The 13,482-nt window shown below is 37.0% G+C and overlaps 1 protein-coding gene across 4 annotated transcripts in view; it reads left to right on the forward strand.

The window, feature by feature from the left end:
* The window catches only part of unc5c (unc-5 netrin receptor C), a 299,504-nt gene that overhangs the window by 277,319 nt on the left and 8,703 nt on the right, over window positions 1-13,482 (forward strand). For all 4 annotated transcript variants that reach the window (XM_034191664.1, XM_034191665.1, XM_034191666.1 and 1 more), the window contains one exon: window positions 8,839-9,072. In XM_034191664.1, the coding sequence (XP_034047555.1) occupies window positions 8,839-9,072 (234 nt within the window). The remainder of the gene's footprint in view (window positions 1-8,838; window positions 9,073-13,482) is intronic.

Here is a 13,482-nt window from a genome sequence, read left to right on the forward strand (position 1 = left end):
GTAGATGGTAATATCCAAGGTGACAGCAATAAGGCCAGCCGGCACGCTGCATGACTGAAATATTGCTTTATATCCGTGGTCTCAAAGTCAAATTATCCGAGGGCAATTGGCCAGGTACAGTGCTCCGGGGAAGGAGGAGGAGGGGGGTGCAATCTACAAAAAAATAACATTGGATGTCCTGAGCTGATCCAAGTTATCCATATAAGACACCGCGCATCATGTTTGCTTCCTCAACAGTTTCCCAAATCTTTTTGAATACTTTAATGCATGCTGGGCTGTTCAACATTATTAAATTGGAAAAGGCAAAAAAGAGAATTTATTTAAAGTGTTCGTATTGGCACATATCTAACACCACCACAAGCACAGCAGTTAACTGCAATGGCAGGATAATTGTCAATATATCACCATATTTCAGTTTCAGTCTAAAATAACAGTCACTGAAGCACGGCTCCGTGCACAAATCTTCACAGCAATGAAAAGGAAACAAAAATGTACAGCTACTGGATGCAACTTTACGTTTCATCAAAAAAAAAAAAGTAAATAACACATCTACATATATTAGCCCTCTGCAAATATTTAATTTATTTCTATTAATAATATTTCTATTCTAATCATGCTTACTGCTGCAAAGCCCGCATCTTTATTTCCAGGCAGAAAATAACTCCACTTTCTGATTGGCTGCAAAATACAAATAAATAAAGCTTGACGAACATCCAAGTACTGCAGCCACAGGCTTAGGTAATGGCAACATGACATCATCGTCATCACTATTATAATTACAACAATAGTGCTGCTGCTGATGATAATGATAATAGTTGCAGTTGTCCACATTGCTTATTGTTTTATCATAATGTTACAAGAAATGCTCCTGTAAATTGCTCAAGGCAATTTTACCATACTATTGTGTAGATCAGTGCAAAGCAAAATAATCATGAGAGCTACATTACACAATAAAAGTGATAATAATTAATAAAAGAACAACATGCAGTAGAAGTGTACCGAAACACCAGCTCCACAATACAATTACATCACTGTTCTCATTGATTATATTCAAATTAATCTGTGGTGAATGTTTTAACTTTAAAGAAATGAATTGTTCTGAATTATAAATTGTAAACCTTGATGTAATTTCCTATTTGTAGATTTTATAAATGTTTATGATTCTTCTGCAAGAGCTTTTTAATTCTTCTGTGTAGTAGTTGAATTTTCATGGTATCACAATACTGATTCATTACATCTGCCAAGGATGTAATAAAATCATCAGCATTTATTTACATTTATTTATTTATTTATTTATTTGTCTGTCAAATCAGCAGGATAACATCAAAACTACTGCACAGATTTTGACGAAATTTCCACCACAGATAGATAGTAGACCATGGAAGAACCCATTAAATTTTGGAGGTGATCTGGATCTGGAACCTGGATTAAGTTCCACTTTATATGGGCTTTGAAGGATGATATCAAAACTACATTTGTACCACAGATAGATATTAGGGCATGGAAGACTCCACAGAATTTTGGAAGTGATCCGGATCTGGATTGGTGGGCGTCAGATTGCTCTTGTTTTTAACCCTCTGGGGCCGACGCCGTCATATACGACGGCTGGGACCAAGCTTTACTAAATTATAAATAACTTTTTAATGATATGAGATAGAAACGTACTTTTTTTTTTTTTTTTGCTGAAAAGTTAACTCCGCGGACTTTCAATCCACTGTCGGCCATCTTTGTACTCCTCATAGAAGCTGTGTGATGATGTGCGGAATGTGAGTGTCCAATCGGAATTGGTTCACTGTCACATGGTTTTCCAAAATCCAATCGTAGGGCAGATTTACCTCACGTGATAAACCAAAGATTGTTTTCAGGAGTGATATCTTACTAGTTGGCCCATTTGAATAGCCCCCTAACTCCTCCAATGCGCCCTGCACCATTACGCACAGCGAAAGTGAAAGCAGACGGAGAGCCTCGCATGACAATCTCATGTGCTCAAACAAAGAGTGTGTAACTATCAGGATTGCTCCACTAGTTTGCATTTGAATGTTACTGGATAACTCTGTGGCTCTCTCCCTCTGGCGTAAAGCACTGTTTACCACAATGAGGTGAGGGAGAGGGGCCTTTCCTCAGACTGGAGCATAAACGCATAGACCATTTTGTATATATTGTTCAAAATGTACATTTTTGTGTTGTGTTTGAACTTTTTTGTTGTACAGTCTTTCACACAAGACCTCAAATTACTTTTATAAAGTGTCAAGACAGTTGTTTATTATAGTTTGCTGTGTGTTTTGAATAAATGGGTGTGGAAAATTATTTTCTGCTTTACTTTTTTCTTTATTTGTGATTGTAAACCTTTATTACACTTATAAAACACAACAAAAGCATATATATTATGAAAGAACATGTCCTGAAAAAAAGAGACATAAAACGTGATTGTGGGATGCAGGGAGAGCTGTTAACAGCAATAAAAAACATTTATGCCAGGCAACTGAACTGTCCAAAAAATGCCCTCGGACCCCAGAGGGTTAAATGTGAATCGATACAGGCAGTTATCATGATTCACAACACATCGTTACACCTGTAACACGAGTGGTAACGTACAACAGTGAGGCCTTGATTTAATCCTGCAGAGCTGCTGTTTAGTGTTTTTTCTTTCATATGATCTGTGTGCCAAATCTGGAAATCCAGGAATTCCAAGAAAACCTTAATCTCTGGCAGAAATAATACGTTCCAATCACTAACCAATAAGAGTATTGGGTGTTGCTGGCATGCTGTCGCGACTCTCCTGCAGAGATCAGTACTGCTACAAAGAAAACCATTGAATGCGTTTTGTGTTTGTATTTGTTTGTTTCTGCCTGTGCACAGTGCACCGTGCACGGAGCCGGAACCTGCTTTTCCACTGAGTGTCCTAATTATCCCCCCAATAAGGAGCCGCAGCGGCGTCCCTCAGGAGCAGTTAAAGAGTCTAATGATGGGCCATAATACTGCTGTTAAACGGCCTAGCTCACAATAACATACTGTAATTCCTCTTCTGTCTCATAATGGGCTGAATTAATGCCAGCACGGCACTCACAGGAGCGTGCGGATTAGAGCGAGAACCAGAGGAAGGAAGATCGAGAGAGCTCACCAAAGGAAGCGAGCAAGAGCAGACATTCTTAATGAAAGAGAAATATGGCCCGGCATTAGCGCTGTGACATGGGTCAACTCCTAATGGTCCGAATACACACTCCTCCACACACACACTGTCGCACGTTAGGAAGACATAAACGCAAAAGAAGACTGCAAGACAAAAAAAAGAAGCACTTTGCTGCTTCAAGTCACATTTAAATCATTTAAACTGAAGTGAAAATCTGTAACTGTAAAATCATGTTACAGTGGATGAGCGGTTTACTCTGTACTGTACGTGTCACATGAGCCACCAAACATTTTGTTATTTTTTAAAAAGAGGGGAATAAATGTGTTTTCTGCTCGGCTGCACAACATGCAAATGAGGGAGGAGCAGTTGAGTTTTTACACATTTGATGTTGTGATTGTGCGTACTAGTGTGTCGCCCGTTATTTTTCCGTTGTGCAGGAGATGACTCACTTTGTCTGAATCCGTTCTCGCCGTGCCTCATTATTCTCGCTGACTGGCGTCGGCGTGGAGACGGTGTTTTACATTAGCATGCAGCTGACCACACAAACACCCACGACAGGCAGTTTGAGGGGGTCGGGTCGTGTAAAACAGCCTATTTTACCTTTAACAGAAAAATGCAGTCTGGCCCATAAGTATTTGGACAGGAACACAATTTTTGTAAATTCAGGGCCTTACCTTCTTACTGACTTCTTTCTTCTTATTTTCTTACATATTTTTTTTCTCCTTCTTCCCTCTTTATTATTCCTCTCCTATCTTCACCTTTCTTCTTTGTGCCTTCTTTCTTCATTTATCCTCTTTCTTGTTCTTTTTTCTTATTCAATTCTATCTTCTTCCTTCTTTATTTTATTTTCCTTCTTTTTAACCTTCTTTCTTATGGTTTCTTCTTCTTTCTTCTTTTTTATCCTTTCTTCTGTTGTCCTTTTTTCTTTTTCTTCTTTCTTCTACTTCTTTCTTACTCCTTTTTATCTGTCTTCTTTCTTATTCTTTCTTGTTTTTCTCCTTTTTCCCCTCATCATTTCTTCTCCTTTTAAATTCATTCTTTTCTTATTTTTTCTTATTTCCTTCTTCTTGTCCTTTCTTCTTTTTCTCTTCTTCTTGCCCATTCTTCTTTTTCTTCATCTTTCCTGTTGTTTTTCATATTTCTTTTTCTTCTTCTTTCTTCTTCATTCTTCTTCTTTGATGGACACGTGAACATTTCTGAGTCACTGAACGTGTCCTGGGCTTCATTTCCATCATCAGGTGCTGTGTGGTAAATCTGTCTGAAGTAGGCAGAGCTCAAAACCTGAGTGACTGTGCAAAGAGACAAGTGACGGATGCCACCACTGCACCCCGACAACTCTGATGGATTTATAGGCTTCTGTGGCTGTGATTGTAGAAACTGAGTAAACCTCACTCCCCAATGCTGATTTTTCTTGTGAACAGGATACCTCATTAATAATATATGATAGACACTTGATACTTACAGTGCAGTTACATATTGAGAATTACATAATATGATTATGTTTTAGGACTGTTTGATGTATATATTTTGTATATTAATGAGGATGATGTGTTTTTTTTCTTGTGAACAAGATACCTCATTAATAATATATGGTAGACACTTGATACTTACAGCGTAGTTACATATTGAAAATTACATAATATGATTATGTTTTAGGACTGTTTGATGTATATATTTTGTATATTAATGAGGATGAAGTGTTTTTTTCTTGTGAACAAGATACCTCATTAATAATATATGGTAGACACTTGATACTTACTGCGTAGTTACATATTGAAAATTACATAATATGATTATGTTTTAGGACTGTTTGATGTATATATTTTGTATATTAATGAGGATGAAGTGTTTTTTTTTCTTGTGAACAGGATACCTCATTAATAATATATGATAGACACTTGATACTTACAGCGTAGTTACATATTGAGAATTACATAATATGATTACGTTTTAGAACTGTTTGATGTATATATTTTGTATATTAATGAGGATGAAGTGTTTTTTTCTTGTGAACAGGATACCTCATTAATAATATATGGTAGACACTTGATACTTACAGCGTAGTTACATATTGAAAATTACATAATATGATTACGTTTTAGGACTGGTTGATGTATATATTTTGTATATTAATGAGGATGAAGTGTTTTTTTTCTTGTGAACAGGATACCTCATTAATAATATATGGTAGACACTTGATACTTACAGCGTAGTTACATATAGAAAATTACATAATATGACTGTTTTAGGACTGTTTGATGTATATATTTTGTATATTAATAAGGATGAAGTGTTTTTTTTTTTTCTTGTGAACAAGATACCTCATTAATAATATATGGTAGACACTTGATACTTACTGCGTAGTTACATATTGAAAATTACATAATATAATTATGTTTTAGGACTGTTTGATGTATATATTTTGTATATTAATGAGGATGAAGTGTTTTTTTCTTGTGAACAGGATACCTCATTAATAATATATGATAGACACTTGATACTTACAGTGCAGTTACATATTGAGAATTACATAATATGATTACATTTTAGAACTGTTTGATGTATATGTTTTATATATTAATGAGGATGAAGTGTTTTTTTCTTGTGAACAGGATACCTCCTTAATAATATATGATAGACACTTGATACTTACAGCGTAGTTACATATTGAGAATTAAATAATATGATTACGTTTTAGAACTGTTTGATGTATATATTTTGTATATTAATGAGGATGAAGTGTTTTTTTTCTTGTGAACAGGATACCTCATTAATAATTTATGGTAGACACTTGATACAGCGTAGTTACATATTGAAAATTACATAATATGATTACGTTTTAGGACTGTTTGATGTATATATTTTGTATATTAATGAGGATGATGTGTTTTTTTTCTTGTGAACAAGATACCTCATTAATAATATATGGTAGACACTTGATACTTACAGCGTAGTTACATATTGAAAATTACATAATATGATTATGTTTTAGGACTGTTTGATGTATATATTTTGTATATTAATGAGGATGAAGTGTTTTTTTCTTGTGAACAAGATACCTCATTAATAATATATGGTAGACACTTGATACTTACTGCGTAGTTACATATTGAAAATTACATAATATGATTATGTTTTAGGACTGTTTGATGTATATATTTTGTATATTAATGAGGATGAAGTGTTTTTTTTCTTGTGAACAGGATACCTCATTAATAATATATGATAGACACTTGATACTTACAGCGTAGTTACATATTGAGAATTACATAATATGATTACGTTTTAGAACTGTTTGATGTATATATTTTGTATATTAATGAGGATGAAGTGTTTTTTTCTTGTGAACAGGATACCTCATTAATAATATATGGTAGACACTTGATACTTACAGCGTAGTTACATATTGAAAATTACATAATATGATTACGTTTTAGGACTGGTTGATGTATATATTTTGTATATTAATGAGGATGAAGTGTTTTTTTCTTGTGAACAGGATACCTCATTAATAATATATGGTAGACACTTGATACTTACAGCGTAGTTACATATAGAAAATTACATAATATGACTGTTTTAGGACTGTTTGATGTATATATTTTGTATATTAATAAGGATGAAGTGTTTTTTTTTTTTCTTGTGAACAAGATACCTCATTAATAATATATGGTAGACACTTGATACTTACTGCGTAGTTACATATTGAAAATTACATAATATAATTATGTTTTAGGACTGTTTGATGTATATATTTTGTATATTAATGAGGATGAAGTGTTTTTTTCTTGTGAACAGGATACCTCATTAATAATATATGATAGACACTTGATACTTACAGTGCAGTTACATATTGAGAATTACATAATATGATTACATTTTAGAACTGTTTGATGTATATGTTTTATATATTAATGAGGATGAAGTGTTTTTTTCTTGTGAACAGGATACCTCCTTAATAATATATGATAGACACTTGATACTTACAGCGTAGTTACATATTGAGAATTAAATAATATGATTACGTTTTAGAACTGTTTGATGTATATATTTTGTATATTAATGAGGATGAAGTGTTTTTTTTTCTTGTGAACAGGATACCTCATTAATAATATATGGTAGACACTTGATACAGCGTAGTTACATATTGAAAATTACATAATATGATTACGTTTTAGGACTGTTTGATGTATATATTTTGTATATTAATGAGGATGAAGTGTTTTTTTTCTTGTGAACAGGATACCTCATTAATAATATATGGTAGACACTTGATACTTACAGCGTAGTTACATATTGAAAATTACATAATATGATTATGTTCTGGACTGTTTGATGTATATATTTTGTATATTAATGAGGATGAAGTGTTTTTTTCTTGTGAACAAGATACCTCATTAATAATATATGGTAGACACTTGATACTTACTGCGTAGTTACATATTGAAAATTACATAATATGATTATGTTTTAGGACTGTTTGATGTATATATTTTGTATATTAATGAGGATGAAGTGTTTTTTTCTTGTGAACAGGATACCTCATTAATAATATATGATAGACACTTGATACTTACAGCGTAGTTACATATTGAGAATTAAATAATATGATTATGTTTTAGAACTGTTTGATTTATATATTTTGTATATTAATGAGGATGAAGTGTTTTTTTCTTGTGAACAGGATACCTCATTAATAATATATGGTAAACACTTAATACTTACAGTGTAGTTACATATTGAAAATTACATAACATGATTACGTTTTAGGACTGTTTGATGTATATATTTTGTATATTAATGAGGTTGAAGTGTTTTTTCTTGTGAACAGGATACCTCATTAATAATATATGGTAAACACTTAATACAGTGTAGTTACACATTGAAAATTACATAATATGATTACGTTTTAGGACTGTTTGATGTATATATTTTGTATATTAATGAGGTTGAAGTGTTTTTTTCTTGTGAACAGGATACCTCATTAATAATATATGGTAAACACTTAATACTTACACCATGATTGCACATTAGGAATTAGATATGAGTAAATTTTAGAATTGTTTTGTGCTCATATGTACATAGTCATGAGGATAAAATGACTTTTTTGGAGGGAGCAGGGGGCACAGATTACACATGCATATTCAAACACTCGCTCATCTTCAACTGTTTACTCCAGTTAAGGGTCATGGGGGCTGGAGCCTGTACCAACAGCCACAGGGTGTGAGGCGGGGTACACCATGGACAAGACGCCACTCTGACAAACACATATAGACAAACAAACACATTCACACCCGTACACACACCTACAGACAATTTAAAGTTTCCATTCCACCTAACTTGCATGTCTTTGGATGTGGAAGGAAGGCGGAGCACTGGGAGGACACCCACGCAAACATGGGGAGAACATGCAAATTTCACACAGAAAGGCCACAGGTGGGAATTAAACCCATGACCTTCTTCCTGTGAGGCAACAGTACTGACCACTAAGCCACCATTCTGCCCCCATGTACATATTACAAATTACAAAATAGATATGAGTTCTTCTGCAAATTTGCATAAATAAGTCATATGGTGTGGAAAACATTTCGGGACATTTGGGCATTGAAGCGTGACACAACAGCGATAAAACCTTTCTCCATTTCGGTCTTATTTTCTTACAGACTTTTCACTTTTGTCACTTTTTTCTTTGTCCTTTTCATGTGAAGGATGTGGTGGTGGTGGGAGAAGAAAATTTCACCACGCCGTGCTACATTCAAATGGACGATGAGGCCTGTCACATCCTGACGGAGACGCTGGGCACCTACTGCCTCGTAGGCCAGTCTCTCAGCGCGGCCACCACCAAACGCCTCAAACTGGCCATCTTTGGCCCCGTCACCTGCCCCGCCATGGAATACCACATCAGAGTTTACTGCCTGGACGACACGCAAGACGCGCTCAAGGTAAATGAGTGTCCATCGTTTTGTTTCAGGCTGAAATGGTTCCGCCTAGCCATTTGTGATGTGTGCGATACGACCGCATCCAGCAAACAAGACGCGGGAGGCGAAAGCCTTATTGTCTTATATAGAGCAGATGTATCCACTGCTCGCCTCAGTTTTGTTTCATACCCACATCTGCCTGCACAGAGCAAGAGAAGAGAATATTGTGACAGTGAGGAGGGATACTGTACACGGTTATTAAATTTGGCAGAGGGTAATAACGAGCGATAGTGATCCTGCTGCGTGGATGTTGAAGCTGATTTCTGATGACAGCTTTGGATTCTCTTCCTCGAACCCAGAGAAAATCTACTGTGGAAAACATCATGCTTGCAAATTTCTATTAAAGCAGCAAACAGTCAAATGTAAAAATATAAAAATAATGCTGAAGCCCACCACATTTTCACATCGGTGTTTGGAAGTCAGTCTGCAAACTGAAGTGGAGTTTTTACACCTTTCCCGTAATAAACAGTAATGTTACAAACCGAAGTAAGTCCTGCATAGGCCTGAGGTCCACTGATGTCCCTGGATTCTGTAGCGTGACCTGGATGATATAGTGGACAATATGGACAAAATGTCATAGCTGCTTGTGATACTCAGTTCTTTCAGGTCATTCAATTTTTCAGTTTTTAATTTCAATTTATTTTCATTTATATGGCACCAAATCACAACAAAGTTGCCACAAGGTACTTCACACATGTAAGGTCTAATCTTATCAACCGCCAGAGCAAGCACACAGGCGACAGTGGTAAGGAAACACTCCCTCTGATGATTTGAGGAAGAAACCTCAAGCAGACCAGACTCAAAGGGGTGACCCTCTGCTTGAGTCATGCTACTGACACAATAGACAATACAGGAAATTTTAGGAGATTTTGGGAGTCCATGCTGGTGCACAAGATGGGAGGCCTGCAGAAGAAAAACACCCACTCCTGTCTCTGGATGGAGCCGCACCTTAAACAGAGAGATTCATTCATTTTTTATATCCACTTACCTTAAAAAGGGGTCCTGGGGGGGGGGCTTGTGGAGTGGTCACGTTATTAGGATGGATGATGGCCAACTTCCCAAGCAGATCTTCTACTCCCAGCTGAGCGAAGAAAAATGGGATGAACAAACGATACAAGGACCTCTTGAAGCACAACTTCAAGAGGTGCTCCATCAACTGGAAGACTGTTAACTGGATGTGTCTCACAAAGCAAGAAGGAATTCTGATGTGGACTTCCATCACATAACTCTAAAATCACCTAACGTCCATGTCCTTGGAGGACTTGGAGAGAACCCACGCAAACACAGGGAGAACATTCAAAGCCCACACAGAAAGCACCGGGTGGGAAGCGATCCCTCAACCTTCTTGATGTGAGACAACAAAACTAACCACTAAGCCACTGTTCCACCTCTCTTCAGTTCAATTTTACTATATTTATATAGCATCAAATCACGACAGTCGCCCAAAGGCTCTTCACAACAGTAGGTTCCAGCAGCAGCAGACCCGGCACAGTTGGGCGGCCATCTGCTCTGGACACCACAACAACAAATAACGGTTAAAACATAAACAATTAATACAACTAGTAGAAGTACAAGGACGGTCGAGGAACCAGTAAACAAGTAAAAAACAAATGCAGAAACGGTGAAATAACAATTAAGATATAAAATTATAATTTGACATATACAAAACAAGATTTGTAGGTCACTGGTTAACATCTATGTCACATAACCATACAGTAAAACACTTTATTTAAATGAGGGGGCTTTTTCTGTCAAAGAAGGCAGAGCTGTCTCACCACTAGATGGCACTACACACAAAATGTAAAAACAGCAGGATGAGTTCAGAATTCACAGGTTTACCACCGTTACACATATAAAAAGAAAAATAATTCTGTAGAATTTTTTGAATTTTTGTGTTTCTTGAAAGCTACATATAACTACACATATATATTTTCATATATTTATTTACACATAATTTTATTCACAGGGTTGGGTAGGATTACTTTGAAATGTAATCCAAAAGTAATCAGATTACAAGTAATCCAAATGTACATACATACATACATACATACATACATGTAATCCACATGTATTCTTTCAAAGTAATCCTACCCAACATTGTTTATTCACCTCCAGTCGACAGAGTCATGAGGCAGACATCACTATTAAGACTGATCGTGATAAGTCAAAAAGCAATCGACAGATTTTGATAACGGGGTCAGATTTTGGTACTTGAGTCGTGGAGGAGTTGATTAAATTTTGAGGCAGCTCCAAATGTGACACAAAATCCTTTATTTAATCAGTTTTCTTTAACATTGTGAGAGAGGTGATAAAAATCTACAGATAACCTGGCAACACTCCAAATTATGAAGTTAATATCTGTCTGCGTTATGACATCACAAAGGTCAGGTTTGTGCGTTAGTGGCGGTGAAATGGGCAACCATTATTGCTGTGGTGGAGTTATGTGCCCTCAGAGTGAACCGTCTAGTTCATGTTGGATCAGTGTCACAAAGGAAATGTTTGGACATAACACGAATATTTAATTTTTATAGTGATGATAATAGAAGTTTTTTTTAATAAGGGAAGTCGTTCTCTACACCACTTCTTTGTTTTGATCTAATGGTGATGGAGACAGACAGCCTTCCTGATGCTAAACTTTCTGAGTTTTATCAGGGCTGATTTGGGATTCAGTGTCTTGCTTATGGATTCAGTGGTTGCAAAGAAAAGCTGCACCCTCCTGGCCCTTTCTGGGATGTCTTTGGACACCACTGGCCGAACCCTTTAATGAGTAGCCTCTTCTACCTGCAACGAGCTACAACAATGATTAGATTAGATTATATAGAACTTTATTGATCACTTGGGAAGACCCCCAAATTGAGGTTCTAGCAGCATTGTATAGCAGCACACAGGGTAAGAAGCACACAGAGTATCAAAAGTGAAAGTAAAAAAGAAAAACAGTTTGCAAATATGTATACGAGGTCTATTCGAAAAGTATCCAACCTTATTATTTTTTTCAAAAACCATATGGATTTGAATCACATGTGATTGCGTCAGACAAGCTTGAACCTTCGTGTGTATGCGTGAGTTTTTTCACGCCTGACGGTTGCGTCATTCGCCTATGAGCAGGCTTTGAGTGAGGAGTGGTCCAGCCCCCTCATCGTTGTTTCATTGCCAGGAAATGGCGGAATGATTTGGGCTTTTTTTCCATCAGAATTTTTTCAGAAACTGTTAGAGACTGGCAGCTGGAAACCATTAGAAAAATTTATCTGGCTTTCGGTGAAAATGTTACGGGCTTGGTAGAGAATAAGGAGTGTTACTGTCGCTTTAAGGACGGCTCCCAGCGGCTGTGGGGCGCGCGCGGAATTCCTCCGCACGTCTGTCTCAGTGTGCCGTCTTTTTACAATTCCTGTGCTAGTCAGATGACGTCCCAGATAAAACACAGCGTCCAGTTGGGAAATGAACGGCACATTCCACTGTTACAGGAGTTTTTGTCTTGGAAAGCGGAGCGGAGGCTTCGCGCGTCGTGGCGGTGCCGCATGGCGCACAGCAACGCCGTGGTGAAGCCTCACAGGACATGTTCTGGCATGTCCAGGCACATCCACAATTTCTCGGATAATCACTCGATGGAAAAACCACCGACAGCTGTCTGAACGCCATCTCAAAGTAGTCCTGTGAGACCAAAACGGAGTTGGTTTTGTCTCGCTCCAGTAGCGAATCCATCGTGACGCGCGAAGCCTCTGCTCGGCTTTCCATGACAAAATCTCTTGTTAAAAGTGAAATCTGCCGGAAAATGGTTGATGTCCAGCTCTTGTGATAACCAGACAAATGGCACATGATGGTCACGGATCCAGACAGCCATCCGTTTAGAAATGAAATGGTCGTTCAGCCTGTCGATGGCGCGGCACGCCCCACAGCCACTGGAGGCCGTCCTTAAAGCGACAGTAACACTCCTTATTCTCTACCAAGCCCGTAACATTTTCACCGAAAGCCAGATAAATTTTTCTAATGGTTTCCAGCTGCCAGTCTCTAACAGTTTCTGAAAAAATTCTGATGGAAAAAAAGCCCAAATCATTCCGCCATTTCCTGACAATGAAAATCCGACGAGGGGGCTGGACCACTCCTCACTCAAAGCCTGCTCACAGGCGAATGACGCAACCGACAGGCGTAAAAAAACTCACGCATGCGCACGAAGGTTCAAGCTTGTCTGATGCAATCACACGTGATTCAAATCCATATGTTTTTTGAAAAAAAATAATAAGGTCGGATACTTTTCTAATAGACCTCGTATACAGTAAATAAACAAATATAAATAGCAGACATACTGATCAGTACTGGTTTACTGGCTACTACTGTTCCTCTTATTCCCGTCCTCTGTCTTCCCGTTACTCCTCCTCC

Source organism: Thalassophryne amazonica, chromosome 17, assembly GCF_902500255.1.
Source record: "Thalassophryne amazonica chromosome 17, fThaAma1.1, whole genome shotgun sequence".
Taxonomy (NCBI): Eukaryota; Metazoa; Chordata; class Actinopteri; order Batrachoidiformes; family Batrachoididae; genus Thalassophryne; species Thalassophryne amazonica.